This window comes from Syngnathus scovelli, chromosome 13 (genome assembly GCF_024217435.2).
Source record: "Syngnathus scovelli strain Florida chromosome 13, RoL_Ssco_1.2, whole genome shotgun sequence".
Taxonomy (NCBI): domain Eukaryota; kingdom Metazoa; phylum Chordata; class Actinopteri; order Syngnathiformes; family Syngnathidae; genus Syngnathus; species Syngnathus scovelli.
In genome coordinates, this window is record NC_090859.1 from 12,261,619 (window position 1) to 12,278,266 (window position 16,648).

General features: G+C 44.5%; 2 protein-coding genes across 3 annotated transcripts; both read left to right on the forward strand.

Annotated features, from left to right (window-relative positions):
• Positions 1 to 1,004: 1,004 nt before the first annotated feature.
• On the forward strand, positions 1,005 to 13,219 carry ulk1b (unc-51 like autophagy activating kinase 1). The gene is made up of 27 exons (XM_049739304.1): positions 1,005 to 1,675; positions 2,738 to 2,830; positions 2,929 to 2,970; positions 4,406 to 4,438; positions 4,938 to 4,974; positions 5,049 to 5,222; positions 5,295 to 5,368; positions 5,528 to 5,629; positions 5,956 to 6,014; positions 6,102 to 6,184; positions 6,631 to 6,684; positions 6,769 to 6,860; positions 7,019 to 7,184; positions 7,282 to 7,336; positions 7,414 to 7,497; positions 7,644 to 7,787; positions 7,871 to 8,013; positions 8,129 to 8,391; positions 8,480 to 8,685; positions 8,895 to 9,016; positions 9,087 to 9,212; positions 9,328 to 9,512; positions 9,659 to 9,843; positions 10,175 to 10,293; positions 10,394 to 10,551; positions 10,645 to 10,780; positions 10,858 to 13,219. The coding sequence occupies exons 1-27, from the start codon at positions 1,586 to 1,588 to the stop codon at positions 10,911 to 10,913; spliced, it is 3,081 nt and encodes a 1,026-aa protein (XP_049595261.1). The 5' UTR covers positions 1,005 to 1,585; the 3' UTR covers positions 10,914 to 13,219.
• A 312-nt stretch (positions 13,220 to 13,531) lies between these two features.
• Positions 13,532 to 16,277, forward strand: LOC125980193 (coiled-coil domain-containing protein 74B). 2 transcript variants are annotated; one of them, XM_049739313.2, is made up of 7 exons: positions 13,532 to 14,131; positions 14,373 to 14,420; positions 14,484 to 14,550; positions 14,643 to 14,835; positions 14,904 to 15,004; positions 15,083 to 15,137; positions 15,494 to 16,277. In XM_049739313.2, the coding sequence occupies exons 1-7, from the start codon at positions 13,828 to 13,830 to the stop codon at positions 15,608 to 15,610; spliced, it is 885 nt and encodes a 294-aa protein (XP_049595270.1). In that variant the 5' UTR covers positions 13,532 to 13,827; the 3' UTR covers positions 15,611 to 16,277. The 2 variants fall into 2 exon arrangements, with proteins under 2 accessions (XP_049595270.1, XP_049595271.1); XM_049739314.2 differs by having other exon boundaries at positions 13,534 to 14,131; positions 15,083 to 15,133.
• The last annotated feature ends 371 nt before the right edge of the window (positions 16,278 to 16,648 follow it).

Here is a 16,648-nt window from a genome sequence, read left to right on the forward strand (position 1 = left end):
GTTTTTGTTCCAATCTAATTTCAATGTTTTATATCATAAAAAGGGATTGGACCTTCATTTGCATTAACACTTTTTGTTAATGCAGTAATATTAAACAATGTTGAGATTTATGGCAAGTGGAGATTTTAGATACATACTATATTATGGATAAATGCAGATAAATGACAAGCACCAAGAAAGACTAAATAGAACTTAAAAGGCTCCATAGTGGAAGATACCGTACAATATTAAGGAGGGAGTTCCTAACTGTTGACACGTTGCTGTTTTGATTTATTATAAAGTTGAAATTGGCCCAGCAGTTAACTATTAAATGTCAATTTTTCAACAATGGCTTTAATCAGAGCTACTTCTAAAAGAGATATTTGAGGGAGGCAGGCAGGCAGGCAGGCAGGCATACTTTGTCACTTTGTTGAAGAATTGAACCACCACTTGCTTCAAGCCTGTCGGGCTTCCGTAGAAACTTTCTTATTCCCTAGTCCCATGGAATGTTGATTGGTAAGGATAAGAGTTGCTGGTTTCAATATACCATATTAAAAAGTATAAATATTTTGTGCCTTGTAGTTTTTTTTTATTATTCACATTATTTTTCTAATAATTTTACACCACCCAGTAAACTCTCTGACCGTGACCACTAGGTGGCATTGTTTCCTATTCTCAAGATGATAAAAACCTAATATAAAAATACTGTTTTCTGTCCAACAAATGCAACAATTTATTTAATTTGTCTTTTAATAGTGATGAAAGCTGTTTATGTTTGAAGCTAATCGTGTGCAATGGCTGACAGGGTAGTTAACCGTGCAAATTTTAAAATAACTCTTTTAAGCACATCCTGGAACAGCCACAGTGATCTCACAATGCAGATTATCAGGAAGCAACGTGCTTATATCTCCCCCTTGTATAAACTTGCATGTTTATTTTGCAAGGTCCTGACATCATGAGCCCATAATGACACTCGACTACTGAGAACTCCAGTGACGTCAAAGCTACAGCTGTGCTCCCCTGCGCATGCGCGTTAATGTCCCCACCATAGCGTCTGCTTTGTTGGGACCATCGATGCTGCTGGGACTGTGAGCGATTCCGCTTTTATCCGAAGCGATAATGGAGTAGAGTTAATCGTAACCTACTTCGTCGACATCCCATTTTTAATTTAAGTTAACAGGCAGCACTTTTTTTTGTGTGTGTTGACGCTGAAGACGACAGAGGCGAGGAGCTCCTGTATATAAACAAAACGGCAGTGCGAGCTGCTTTTAAGGTGGCACGTCATTTGCTGGAACAACAAGAGCTGGCTCCCAGGCCCGCTTGCTCCCTTCGGTGAGCTCGACGTTGAGGGATCTCGGTGTCCGAGACATGGACGTCTTCGCTCGGCCTCGTCGGGAGTGAAACTCCTTACCGAGCGAACATGAAAGAGGAGGGCCGTGTGTTGTCTGGACGGCAGCTCCTGGCGAGTGAAAGAGGGGGTGACTGTCCCTGCCGCTACCCCCGCTTGGCTGAGGAGAGAGGCGAGCTTGTTAGCAAAAAGGGTGAGCGCAGGCCCCCCGGTTCTCTGGCCCGGTCCAAATAGTGCTTAAACGGACTGAGGTGCATCATGGAGACGGTGGGCAGATTCGAGTTCAGTCGGAAGGACCTGATAGGACATGGCGCATTTGCGGTCGTCTTTAAAGGCAGGAATCGGGAGGTGAGTGGTCGTGTTCCGGATTTGTTACGTGTTTCAAACTACGACACGAATTGTGTATCATTTGGTTAAAACGTTTGCGATTGCTTTTTCGGTGTTGGTTAAAAGGAAACCAAGCGGCCGGCCATTTCTTGTTTGTTTTCATGGTGCGACCTTAAGAGGCCTAGCTGCCCGAACTGGGTGTTCTTTAGCGTAATAACACTGTAATTACAAATACTGACATCAAATCAAAATCATTGCCATTACTTTAAATGTCCTTTCTTTATATCAGACATCTGTTTAGGGTGGTTGTACTTTTTTTTTTCTAATTTCAGACTTTTGTCGGTTGGCTGGGCATGAAACACGAGGCTGTTATAAACATGTTAAAACATGTTCCTCAACTGGCATGATCAAGCTAATTATTATGATAACGCAAAACCGGTATTTTCATACAAATGGGTGTTCGCTCAATATTATAAGAGGCCTGCCTCATTCTTTTATAAGTAAGAGCGTAGATTAAAAAACAAAAAACAGCATCACAACAAGGTTGTCGTGTTTTTGTTGTTGTTTTTTTTACACTGCACAGACTACCTGGCCCTCCAACAAGGACATTGCATCAGAACACAGGAAGTGTTGTAAAGTTGAAGTCCAGAACATTCAATGTTTGTTCCACTTGGCAAGACTGTGATGTAATGTGTTCTAGAGGACCAACTTGCACGTGGGACCCCCAGATGGGGGAGGAGCTAACATACCATGAGTACAAAATGACTGAGTTTGCCAGAGTTACTAAAACATAATCACAATTTGCAAGGCGGGCCATGTTGTAATAACACATGCAGGACAAAAAGTGACTTTTGGCTTCTGGTAGAGAGACAAGCGGCACAAACAAGTGCAAAGTATCATGTTGATATTGAAGATGGAGCACCTTTCGAATTAGGATTTTGGTTCATATATTTTACACGTCATTGAGTTCAAAGTAGTACTGCATTTAAATAAAACATGATCATTCATAGATTCACCTCTATGAATAATTTTCATCGGGAATAACAGTGTGTTATAACATTTGTGTGCATTTTCTCCCGTCAGAAACATGACTGGGAGGTGGCAGTCAAATGCATCAATAAGAAAAACCTGGCCAAATCCCAAACACTGCTGGGGAAGGAGATTAAAATACTCAAGGTAACTATTATAAAGTCTAAGTATTGACATTTGAAACAAATATAAAATGGATCGTTGTGTCATTTAGTACATTTGTAATTAGAAATACTCTTTTGCAGGAACTCAAGCATGAAAACATTGTCGCATTACTGGACTTTCAGGTATGTAACTGTTCCTGCGTAGTTTGCACACGTAATTATGTGACGTTCGCTGGCCCAATTTGCTATCAGTCTGCTTTTGCCACACTGAGCAGATGGGCCGTCATCCGTGTTGGTGCCATGTGACCCATTTGTGTCTCCTGCTACATTATTTTGTTTTCTTTGTTTTAAGCAAGACACTTTTTTGCTTTGGCAAAGTTTCACTTCTGAGTTTTTGCGCTGTGTCTGCCCGTTTTTGCCGTTCAACTTTATGCATTTCTAGTTTCCAACTTTTTGCTGTGTAGTGTCTATTTAAAATTAGCAGTATTAAGGTCTTAGGCCCGTAGAGAAGTAGCGCTTAAGATTCAACGAGTCACGGGTGCTTGTTGCCTAGCAACACGCGTTGGCATTCGGTGCGGTCTGGCCACGCACATGCCTGACACCCAGTCGGGACGGCCTGACACGCATCACCACTTAGGCAGGTGTTGGCTTTTTGGCACAATGTCTAGATTTGCCCGTCAAGATGAGATTTGAACGGAATCTTATCGCGCTTGAGATTTGATAAAGAATCACGTGACTTTGTTTACACTTTTGAACCTTGTCGTGGTGCAAGTCGGTCAGGAATGTTGAGGCTGCGTTACATTGTGTCAGCCTACTTAGAAATATACAAAGGCGCTTCTGTGTAAGCAGCGGTTGTTTACAAATGTCATTTCTTCAACACATGTTGAAATGTATAGTAGTAACACTTGTGGTATTGTTGTTTTTATTATAGCGTTCAGGAAGGTCATGACCTACTGACACATTGATTTTTTTTTTTTTCAAACATCCCAGATGATTCATTTTATAACCTTGCATTTTACTCAGCACACTTTAAGTGAGGCAATTTGTTTTTCAATTTTATGACTTGTGTGCATGCAGGTTATGTCATCAAAAAATATAAACATGAATGCGGTGATAAATTTTTTTGAGACAAGCACATGCTCGGGAGTTGATGCCATCATTCACATAAACAACAACTGTGCTATTTTTGTTTTTTTTTTTTTTTTTTTTGAGGAAAAAAAAACAGCCTCTGTCTGGAGCACTTCCAGACCACAGTCATCTGTTCCCATGTGATAAGAGTTTGTTTTTACCTAGACCCCCACGTTGTCTCGCACAAAGCTGACAAATGAGGCACTCATTTAGTCTTACAGTGAGTATAAAAAGTTTACACACCCCTGTTCAAATGTCTTGTGATTTAAAGACCCGAAGGGGAAAAAATGAAAAAACGTTTCTACCTAGAACTCATATAACATAAAATTTAAAATAAATGTGTTTGTCCTTCCTTTGGCCCAAAACTTGAAATACTTTTTTTTTTTTTTGACGTCTTAAGCCGGTTACACAATCTGTCACTTCAAGAACTACCTGTTCCTGTCTTGGTCTGTTTTTGACATATTTTCTTTTCCTCCCACCCCCGCTTTAGGAAACTGCAAGCTCAGTGTACCTAGTGATGGAGGTAAGCCAGCCGCGGCCTTTGCCCTTTTGTTTGCTCGCTGCTGTGCTACATCAGCATTGGAGCTAAAATTAGTCCCCCGTCCTCTGGCGTCAAGGGGGGGGGCACTGTCCTGAACAAACCAGCTGATTATCTTCATATGTTTATCTTGTGGCGACCGTCGTCTGATGCTAACTTTTAGGCTAATTTTGGTCTGGCAATAAGTCATTTGGAGGACACAATTTCCCGTGTTCATTCAGATGAATGTTGACGTGCGTCTTGAGTTGCATTGTCCTCCACAGGAAATCAATGTCTTCTGCACCACACTCTTTTGTGGCACTTAATCACCATGGTTACACATCACCGACACGCACATTACAGTTCAGTTTGGCCCAGCTTACTTGTGGATGATTACTGCAAGAAAAAAAAAATAAAGGGGGGTGTCAAAGAGCGACGTGTGCCAACCCAAATTGAAATCTACTGCTTGCTTTCTCTAATCTCGTTCCTTCTCTTCACGTTGCAGTACTGTAACGGCGGTGACCTCGCCGACTACCTACACTGTAAGCGAAGCACCCCAAACGCCGAACCATGCCAGCAACGAAGAACGCCTAAATGTTTTAATTTCTCTCGGCAGCAAAAGGCACGCTGAGCGAGGACACCATTCGGGTTTTCCTGCAGCAGATTGCAGGCGCCATGCGGGTCCTGCAAGCTAAAGGCATCATCCACAGGGACCTGAAACCTCAGAACATCCTGCTCTCCTACCCGCCAGGACGGAAATCGCACTCCAACAATACCTGCATCAAAATTGGTAGGCTCGGTGTTTTGGGAATTGTAATATATACTCGCTTCTTGAATCTGTTTCTCTAAACTCTTCCCACAGCGGACTTTGGGTTTGCCAGGTACCTTCAGAACAACATGATGGCAGCAACTCTCTGCGGGTCACCTATGTACATGGTAATGAGTGTATTTGTTTCGAAGAATGTGACCTTGTTAGACCATGGCACGAAAGAAGCTCACCGTAGTAAAAACGAAGCTTAATCACCTCATTAGTCATCCCTCCGGAGCCCCATGACAATATTGATCTCAAACTCATTTTTCCTCTTCCCTCGCAAGGCGCCTGAGGTCATCATGTCCCAAAACTACGACGCCAAGGCCGACTTGTGGAGCATCGGGACCATCGTGTTTCAGTGCCTGACTGGAAAGGCGCCTTTCCAGGTACTTCCGCGGTAAAACGATGCCTCAAGGGTGCGCTCGACTCCATCCACATGTTCATGTCGGGAGCTACCAATACGTTGGACTTGACAACTTTGAAGCTAATGAAATGTCAGTTCAATAAGTGGGAAACTGCCCTAGACGCTCCTTAGTTGCTCTACTGAGAATCATGCCCGCAGACTCATTTCAAACATTTCCCCGAAACTGCTCCATAGCAACGGTATTAAAGTTGCTCTATTTTTCCGTTTGTCTTCACTTCTCGGACACCAGACTGAAATTCACCACGCAATCTTACTGACACTGATTTGTTTTTCATGTCACCCTTTTAGGCCAGCAGTCCCCAGGATCTTAGGATGTTTTACGAGAAAAACAAGAACCTCAGCCCCAAGTCAGTAGCTGCTTTTTTTTTTTTTCTTTCACTCGACACTGCCCGCATATTGAAGTGCATCTGATGACTGTGTTGTCATTTTTGCAGCATTCCCCGAGAGACTTCCAGCCATTTGAGGCATCTGTTACGGGGCCTGCTGCAGCGCAATCACAAGGACCGCATGGATTTTGGTGAGTTTTGGCCCAAGACCTTTCAAATGAGTAGAAATTAATTTAAAAAAAAAAAAAAAAAAGAGTTGTATCACAAATAAGTATAACTCAAAATTTTAAAAAGTTCAGTAAACTTTGGGCAGTATATATATTTTTTGAATCTGCTGAACTGTCCTACTCTGCCGCTTTCGTATGCATCACCCACAAATTGTTGGCCGGGACTCAAAAATGATGTTAGCTTACGCATTTCAATGCAGTCGGGTTTAACTCTGAGCCTCAGGCTTTGTTTGCCTTTGTGATGCACCTTCCCCCCCCCCCTTTGCTCTTATTTAAACAAGGCAGTTAGTGATACTTTATTGATGGTTAACAGGAAGCGGCTTTCCCACAGCAGACACATTGAAATATTCAAGGAAATTGCGTAAAAAAAATACAGCGACCAAAAATAACCTGGTAACTTTTTTCCACAGATGAGTTTTTTTCTCATCCCTTCTTGGAAGCCACCACCTCGTCCATAAAAAAGAGTAAGTTCGAATACTTGCGCAACAGCTACTCGATGTCGAGTAAAAAATAATTTATGTCGGGAAATGTATTTGTTTTCCTCGCAGCAACTCCAACAGTGACCATGACTTGCTTCCCGAGTTCTGCTTCTGCCAGCTCTTGCAGCAGTTCCTCCACCTCGCACCTGGCTTCTCCACCGGTGGGTGTTTATCATATCTTTAGTCTCCCCACCCCCATCTGTGTGTAAATGATTAACAAAGGTCTATTTGAAACCAAGAGGCCACCCAGGTCTTTCTCATTTCACTCTGTTGTTGTTGTCTTTGTTTCGCTCGTCACGCCACCTTCCTGTCTCCGCAGCAATCGCTTGGTGATGCGCCGCAGCATTTGCGTGCCAAAGCATTGGCCTCCCCCACCCAGGAGGCCACCGGCTTTCTCAAGGATTCGTCCGGAGGAGGAGGCAGTAGCAAGAATTCCTCCTCCTGCGACACGGACGACTTTGTCATCGTGCCCGCTCACTTCAACAGTAAGCTTGAGAGCAAATAGACTTGTTTTTCTTTTCAATGTCCCAATAACAGATAATAGAGCAGATAATGTGTAAGATGTGCGCTTATCACCCGCAGCGGCTGAGCTGACGAGCGAGAGCAAAGTGCTGCAGGACAGTCTAATGAACAGCGGGTAAGACAGACACTGAAGAGACACTGACGCCGACTGTTTGCCGAGTAAATCATTTTCTTCTCATTTGCTCCGTCAAGCTCTCTCCTGACGTCTGGTTTATGCGTCCAAGCCAAATCGCCACCGCACTCGCCATCCTATAGTGGCTCTCCGAGTCGTGTCAGGTAACGCCACAGAGCCTAATGTCACGTCATTATTTAGCCACGTGAAGGAACCTGCAAATAGATCCCGAAATATTAGCAGCAGTTAGCGTTGTGTGTAATGTTTCTAACCCTTGCACACCAAATTTTCTTTTGACTGTTCTTGGCAGGCCCGGTGAGTCCTCGGGTAGCAACTATGCTGGTCCAAGTGGAAACCACGGTCACTCCCTGCCAATCCCAGTTCCCACTCAGGTGCACAACTACCAGCGCTTGGAGCAGCATATTTATACAGCCAAACAGGAAGGCTCGCCCCGGTGTGTGTCATCCCGCGCAAATATCACATCTGTGTATGGCGAGTTGTAACTTACCGGGACTGTAAATGAACTCACATCTGTAGATTGTCCACCCCGGTGCATCGTTGCAGCAGCGGAAGTCCGCTGGGCTTTGGGAGAACCGGGCCTTCCCCACCTTACGGAACCATGGCTACCACCCGAAGGCTCTCACTGGGCGGAGCGAGACCATTTCAATTTTCCCCTCAAGGTAATTGAGAGGATGATTTTCCCAACTGGGAATTAGATATGCTCTTTATTTGTCCTGAATTTCGGTTCTCAGAAATCCACTGACCTTCTCTCCCCCCCCCCCTCACCTATCGCAGTGGCTCAGCATGCCGAATCTAGGCCGACCACTCAGAAACACTCCCCGGTCGCGGCGGGATTGGGCACACGGCTCCACAGCGCCCCCTGTCTTTTAGAGTGCACCACCGGCTGCGGCAGACAAAAGATCCGAAAGCAACACTCGGACCCGGTGGTGGTCCCGGCTGCCGGCTTGATGACAGTACGTCCGCTGCACTCGTCCCCCCGCCTCAGTGAGCTGATGCAGCGGAGCCCGCTGCCCACCATCCTGGGCTCCCCCTCGAGGGTGAGTCATTATTTTGCTGTTGTTATGCTTTCCACCATTTGAGCAGGAACCGCTGAAACAAAAGCTCTGTTGCCGCTTACGTTTGCAGACTATGCCCCCTTTCGAATTCCCCAAACCCCCCAGCTCTCCAAACCTTGTCAACTTCCTGACGCAGCAGGGTTTGGTAGTGGGCTCCCCTAGCAGCAGGACTGTGCAAATGGAGCCCAGAGATGCTGGACAGCTAGCGCCCACGCAGTACGCTCAGCCTTCACACTGCGTCCACAGGATGAACGATGACGGCAGGGGATTCGGAAGGTGAGAGCTGGAATCGCAATCGCTGCCCTTAATTATTAAAGCGTGATTTATTTTTTTGCTGCCGAGACGGAAAACAGTGCAATCGTAGCTGTCATTTTTCATTCCTACGCGTTTAGCCAACTACTAGTATGAAAGGAAGATGATCTCTGGCACACTCAAATGGGCGGTTTATGTATGCAAAACTTCAACTTCCCCGTTGCGCGTTACAGATCTCAGAGCGCCGGCTTCCTGTCCGACATGTTACTGATGGCAGCCTTCGGGACGGGCGGAGCAGTGTGCGACCGAGGCAGCACAGAGAACATGGCCTGTGAAAAAGCTATCGACATAGCAGGTATGTCTTTGACGCCGCGTCATTCTGAAGTCACGCCGCCACTTTTTTAAAAAATATTCTTACTCCACAGTGCCCTCAGGTGGTCATCTGTGTACTGCTCCGGGCTCCTGCAGCCCAGCGCAGGTGGTCTTCACCATCGGCTCACCTCCCAGCAGCGGCACCCCGCCACAGGCCTGCAGACAGAGGAAATACTCAGGTAGCACCAACTCGTTAATTCGTTGAGTGAATGCGAGCTACACGTTTCAGTATTGGCACCATCGATGGTGCGTGCCTCGCTGTTTTTAAATTTATTTTCCGTCTTCCCGCCACAGGCTCATTCGCATCAGTGAGCCCGGCAGGCTCCTTCAACAGCCGCCATCCCCAGACAGCCACCTGCGGCGACGGCTTTGATGCCTCTTCCAGCCCCCGTTACCACTTTTTCGATCCCATCACGGCCAACATGGGCGGCCGTATCACCTTCGAAGCCCCCGAGCTGCCTGAGGAGACCCTTATGGAGGTGAGATAAGCAAAAAGGAAGAGCAGAAGCACGAGGGGGGGGGTGACTGAATGATAAAAGTTAGTCAGTCCATAAAGTGTTTGAATGTGTCAGTTTAAAAGTGCTCACCCACTTTTTGTGCGTTTGCCGTCCCCGCGGGAGCGCAGCAGGAGCACACCGACACCGTTCAGAGCCTGCGCTTCACGCTGGAATTCGCTTACTGTCTGATGGAGGTGGCCGGGGCCCGTGGCATCGCATCCATGGGGGGCCCGCTTGATACCGCTCAGCCTCACTTCTTACAGCAGCAGAGCCTGGTGGCAGATCAGATAAGCTCGCTGAGCCGAGAGTGGAGGTAAGGGCATGTCACCCGCGCTGCTTTTCTCTTTTGTCGGAGACGAAACCTCCGACAGCTTACCTTGGCGCCTATTTGTAGTCATTGAAATTTAACAGTGGAGACAAAACGGCTACTTGGGAATGTGCAAAAGAGCGGTCATGTTTTGCAGCCAAGGCAAATCTATTCATGACTCAGTGACAAGCTTGGAGTAGCAATTTATTTATTGGCTCGCAATTGTGCTTTGGAAATTGAGCCGAATTGTGTCTTAATAAAAAACGGATGGCTCATTGATTTCAGTTGTTCAATTTAAAATGGTGCGATACATACTTATCTGTTCTTGTCTCACCAGCCACGCGGAACAGCTGGTCCTGTACCTCAAGACCGCAGAACTCTTGTCCGCCGCCATACAAACAGCCATGGAGCGAGTCAAACAGGGCAAACTTTACCCGTCTTCTACGGTCAAACAAGGTATGCGCCGTTCAAGATTCAAGAGAGATTCAAGATTCAAGATCGGTTTATTATCAGCCCAAATTAGCAAGGACTAAAACAAAACATGTTCCGTTCACAGTCGTGAGGAGGCTGAATGACTTGTACAAGTCCAGCGTGGCATCGTGCCGCTCACTCAGCACACGTCTGGAGTGCTTCTTTTCCAAAAAACACCGACTAATGGACAAAATCACCTCCATAACGGCTGAGAGGCTGCTCTTTAGCCACACCGTGCAGATGGTAAGCCAGAAAATGAACCTTCTCATTAATGCGCTTTGTAAAGACAAAATGGCGGCTGACGGACAAAACAAACAAACTGTGGTGTCACGATAGGTTCAGTCTGCTGCTCTGGATGAGATGTTCCACCAGGGGGAGGCATCCATCCACCGCTACCACAAAGCCCTCCTGCTGATGGAGGGCCTCTCCATGCTTCTCACCGAACAGGAAGACATACTCAGCGTGAGCAAATGTAAGTCAGATGTTAATCCGGAAACGATCACCTGCTCCCTTCAACCGAGCTTACATCTCTCTTCCCTCCGCGTGTAGGTAAAGAGTGTATCGAGCGGCGCCTCACCGCCTTGCAGTCCGGGCTCTGCGTTTGAGAAAAACCATGTCGCCCATCATTGTCGACAAACTTCATCTCAGCACATCACGTCCTGTCAAACATCAACTTCACCCCCTGGAAAAAAAAAAAAAAATCGAACTGCGGACATGGGCATGCCTTTCTGATGTCGGTTAAGATGCACCTCGCTGCATTCGGACTCGTTTGAGAGACCCCACCTCAGCCCCGTTTGAGGCAACATGCAGGAGCAGTTATGGCCAAGTCGTCATAAATATACACATATATATACTCCAGCGTACATTTGGACGATGGACAAGTCAAATGCAGCGGACAACTGAACTGTCTTCACGCTTCTCTTTACAGAGGCTGCACGCCTACATGGAGCTACAGTAGATAAAAAAAGCTGGGCGTGGCCAAGTATCATCCTCATCATATTATGTACGTTCACATGATACCACTTTGAGTTTTTGTTTCAAACCCGTTCGTTACTCGCTTGCTTACATTGTACATAACATCGCGACAAACTGGAGAAGAATTACCGCCGAGATGACTTTAAAATCCTTTTTATAATATTTTTCATTTTAGCTCCCACTGCTCGATTTGACACTTTACGGACTTGCTTTTTCCATAAAGAAGGCGATGTGAAATATTTCCAACATTGCATCAAAGAGGGTCCAAAAAAAAAGCTGATGTTAGCATCCGCGGTTGTCATTACGCTAACGATGCTCCGCTAACCGGAGCATGTTTGTTTGTCTGTGTGCAGTTCCTTAATCATCCTTATTTCTTTTCTGACATCGTATTTTATCAATCATCGTCGTTAAGCAAGTATAATCAAAATGCGGAATGTATGGGACAGGAGAGAAGCCACGTCGGGCTGCCTGAATGTTTTTGCACTGTTGAAGTACTGTACAGAGTGGAACGCGCAACAAACGTCAAATATTGTTTTGTTTGTTTGCTTGACTGATGAGCTCATTTCGATTCCTACTGCCACACACACGTTGCGCAGTTGTATCATAGTTACTGTGTGTTTGGTGTGAGTGTGTCCATTAACGGAGGGATGCTGTGAACGCAGAGAACGTTTTCTTTAAGAACATAACGGAAAAAGCTTTATGGTGACGAGGGTTTCAAAAAAAATATATCGCGTTTTTTTTTTTTTTTTGCTTTAAGAGTAGTCAATAGGCGACAAGTCTGTCCTGAATTTGAAATGTGTTTGATTTGCAGTGCTTATGTTGAATATTTGATCTGAATTATTGCTTGTTTTATTTTTAATGAACTCCAGGCGTAACTCTGAATCCCAATCAGATTTTTTAAAAATAATTTGGAGATGGTTGATGTCTGTGTTGCCTGCGTTCAAAGGTGTACATTGTTTTTGTATGCATGCAAGCATGTGTGGGGAGGCTTGTGAGAAATGTTGAACCTAACCTAATCTCACTTCCCCCCCATGAAACTAAGGAATTAGTTCGGTGACGAAAGAGTAGGGCCACAATCATGAAATTGAAACTTGCAATTTTGTGGTAATAAGACAACAAAAGTAACCATTAATATTTGTGATTTTTAAGTCACAAAGATGTTCATAATTCAAAAAGCTCAAGATAGTTTACAAAGAGACCAGAATGAAAGCTTTTTCCTCCTCTTGAAATAGACTTTATTTGCTTTGAGGCCTTTTGTCATATGAAAATATATATTGGGTATATTTCTTTCCACGGGCATGTGTCAAATGGAGTTGTACATTCCTATTTTCGGCTCATCCCAGCCCTGCTCAGTCAATATACAGCAGTGAGTGCATGTTTTTTTTTTTTTTTATTTCCCCTACAATCATTACTACTGGCCATCCCAATTCTTATCAACTCTGGTCACCATGAAGAGAATGCTTGCATGCATTAAGGTAACTTTGGGGCGGGGGCTGGGGGCTCATGTATTGTTTTCTGCTGTAATGTTCTTGAGCAGGATGTTGACAAGCTGCTATTATCGCGGCTGCCGTTCAAAGCATTCCCACGAAGCTAAAATGAAGTGTAACCATCGTGAAGGTTCGCGCTCTCCTGCAAAGAGTCAAAAAAGTTTTGAGTCTGTGTGTAAAAACATGCCCGAATGTTGTCATTTATTTGTGTTTAGTATCACTTCTAGGAGTTGTAAATTAAGTTATTGCCGTCATTGTATTTATGGATCTGCGGGTGCAGAGGGGAACAGTACCACACCATCTAATATTGTCTGTTTTTCCAAAAAGCTTTCTGCTGAACTTGCAGTTAGGCATTTTCACATTGTCATGTATGACAAGACACTATCTCAATGTCCCTGTGTGTAATATAACCCTTACTGTTGCAACATGAATAAAGTTAAAGGAATGGAGATGATGTTGTGATTTTTTTAATTTCCATTTATTGATGTAATTTTGTTTTGGCTGGGTTCAAAATACGATGTAATATTAATTTTGTGTATAGTTAGGAGGCGTTTAAGGACTCTCAAAAGTCAGAATTAAGTAGTTTGAATCTCAAAATCGATTTAATAAAATCAGAAAGTACAACTATTAATCTAAATGTCCACAATTGACCAACTATATCCCCACGGATGCGTTGTTTTCGTGTTTGTCTGTATAAAATACCGTGCACTCTGACGAATTGTATCTTTGTGTCGTTAGCCGCACGTCCGTTCTTTGTTGACGAACACAAGGGGAGTCCTCATTAATCCGAGGTAACTAGAACGCGGCATAAAAAGAGGTGGACTGTCGCCATAGTAACAGGCGTCTGAGCAGAGGGCAATTTAGGATCTTATCTGGTTACCTTGGACTACTTTTCTTTGCCATGTATTGTATTGTTGACCAAATTGGATTGTAATTAGAAGATTATTGTGTTCAATAACAATGTTGGCACAGAAACTATTGCAACTTTGACCAAGTTGTCGCTATTTGCTAACGACAAGTGCTCAACGAAGCTAAGCTAGCTGGATGACGCACGGCTATGTCCAGTAGTGAGCTCCCGCCGGTGCGCAACCTGCCACGGTGGAGCCGAGTCGGGCGTCTTGGTGTGCCAGGCTCTTCTCGACGTTTACCGGGGAACCGACTGCAGCCGTTGCCTGCCCTCCCCCCGGGGGACCGAGAGGGATCGAGGTCGACGGCGAGGTCGACAGTGGGGTCAAGTCACGTTGACACGGACAACCGCGTCGCATCACTGCAGAGGAACATCGAGTTTCTGGAGCAACAACACAAAGAAACTCTCCAGAAACTTCACGAAGAAGTGGATTTACTCAGAAGGGAGAATAAAGGTGAGCGATAATCTAGTAAATCTGAATTATTGCTTTTAACTCCTGAGATTGTTCACATGATGGAAAGAAATGCAATCTTAATGTTGCTGGTCGCTTAGCAACGTCATGGTTTTAATTGAGTTAAATGGAAGGTAAGTGATTTTCTCTGTTGGAGGTGGACATCTGACCGGGGTCATTTTACTAAACAGGTCTCTCATTTCTCTGAAACCAACCCTGATCTCTTTTTCTATGAATGTTGCAGAGTTAAAGTACAAGATGATTATGGATGCACCCAAGCAAAGTAGAAAAGGTAAGATGAAGATTTACACAGCAGATGCACAATACCCCAAACCCCTACATTGTGTTCTTCAAGGTCTGAAACATAGCCAAGTAGGTGTTGGACCTGTCGTTCGAGGGAGAGAACCCACACAGATGCTAAGGTGAATATGTCCCCAAGTTGCATTCATTCATTGATTTATTTCCTGAAATATGAAACTAACATGAGAACGTTATCGTCTGACTTGTTGATTAGAAACATGGGAGACTATGCCGAGGTTCACGGCCCCTACAGAGCAAGGTGCGAGTATTCAGGGGGTCTCGGCAACTCGCTGCAGCCTCTACAAATCCACAACGGTCTGTCTAATCCACCACGTGCGTCCACCCTGAGGGAATGTGAGCTCATCATCCGTCAGCTGTACAATACCAACAGTTTACAGTCCCAGGAAGTGAGGCTCACATTTCGAAGCCTTTGCCACCCATTGTGTGTTTCAACTCACACTTGTGCGTCTTCCAGATTGTGCGCTACAAGGAGTTGCTGAAAGATATTGTGCTCAACAAGAGAATCACTCCCGAAAACTACAACCTCACCAAAACCTTCCTTGTGGATGATATTTGGTAAAGTATCAGAAAGCGTCGCCGTGTTAGCCAGGACGTGGAAATGATCCAATTTCTTATCGGAGTATTTTTTTGCAGCAAATCATCTGACAACACTTTTCCAAAACTGGATCTGCAAACAGGAAAAACGTATGTACGTTAAGTGATTCTCATTTTATTTGTCCTTACATAAGGGATAGGAATCAAAACTTGTTTTCTTTTTAAAAATGATTCTTCGATTAATCGACAAAATAGATGACATTCCTTGATTATCAAAATGATCATTAATTGCAGCCCTACTTGACTATATTTAGCTTCAAACACTTCAATGCACCTTTCCATATCTAGGCGTGGAAAAAAAACACTTTGGTGTTTAAAAATATCTCTTGAATACTTTTGTAGACAAGTCAGGTACTATTTTAGTCAAGTGGAAACCTGAAAAAGAATCAGCGACTGTTTTGGTCTTGCATCTGCCTCCAGTAGGGATTGTGTTTTTGTCCCCCCCCCCAGGACCGGCGTTACCCTGCCGGCGCTCACGCAGGGCCTCAGCTCATCCGTGGCGGAGCGCCAGAGACGGAATCGCGCCGTGCACAGAAGCCACGTCAAGGGGACGGTGCGGTGAGATGATCCAGATACTCACCTCTCAGCAGCAACTACGGGGACATGCAAAGTCCAAAATGACTGAATTCAATCTGGAATGTGTTTCCAGTAGCAGACTGAGTTAGGTATTTATGTTTTGAAGCGATGAGGATGTCCCAAAGGGTCAAGAGGTCAAATTGTGAAGAAATTAGAGATGGGGCTGGCCGCATTAGTGCTAGTTTGATTTTTTTTTTTTGACAGCAGGTTGTCTTTAGATGAACTAACTGATCTCGGGCCACCCAGATCAACACTTGTGAGGTCACCAATGTTGTTCCGGAGAAATGGACATAAATACTGAAATCCATGCCAAAATATTGGGAGGAAGTTTTTCCAAAGAGTGGAGCCACCTTCCATATTTATCTCCAAAGTGTGCATTTTCAACTAATCAAACTTGATGGCAAAATTAGTAAAATATGGTTGTTATTAAATTTGGGCTTGGTTTTCTTTTAATGCAGTCGCGTTATTAATAGATTTTTTTTTTGCTGTGCCTTTAATGAGTGAAAGCAGATTTTTTTTTTTAATCCACCTTTGTTATGTTTGAAACCTTTTTGATCTTTCAGCTAGCTTACATTAAGAGAGCGAGGAAACACAGCAGAGGTGCAGGTGTTACCTCGAGGAGGCGGAGCTCGGCAAATAAAAGGAATCATACAAAGTTTGACCTTGCCCTTTATGTTTTGCCGTGAATGTTTGATGGGATTCCTTTTGTTTGTAGCGCATTTAGTATTTGCATTAAGGTCCATTAACATGCACGTAGTGCTGAGAGCTGCTCAGCTGCAGCCACAAGGGAAATGATGACTGAAACCTCGAAAACCAAAGGAGCCAGCCACATTTCCTTTTTTTCGTCTTCTATCTGTGGCATGTCATGCCAATTCACTTATCTAACGTGTTTCTTTTCAGCGCCGGTTCTATCGAGTTTTTTTGTTTTTTTTTCTTGACACCATTCTTGCAAAAATTCCACCTTTCTGCATATTAAGTTGCAGATTTGTTAGGATTTAACAATAAGTAATTGAGCTAGACACTGCCTCC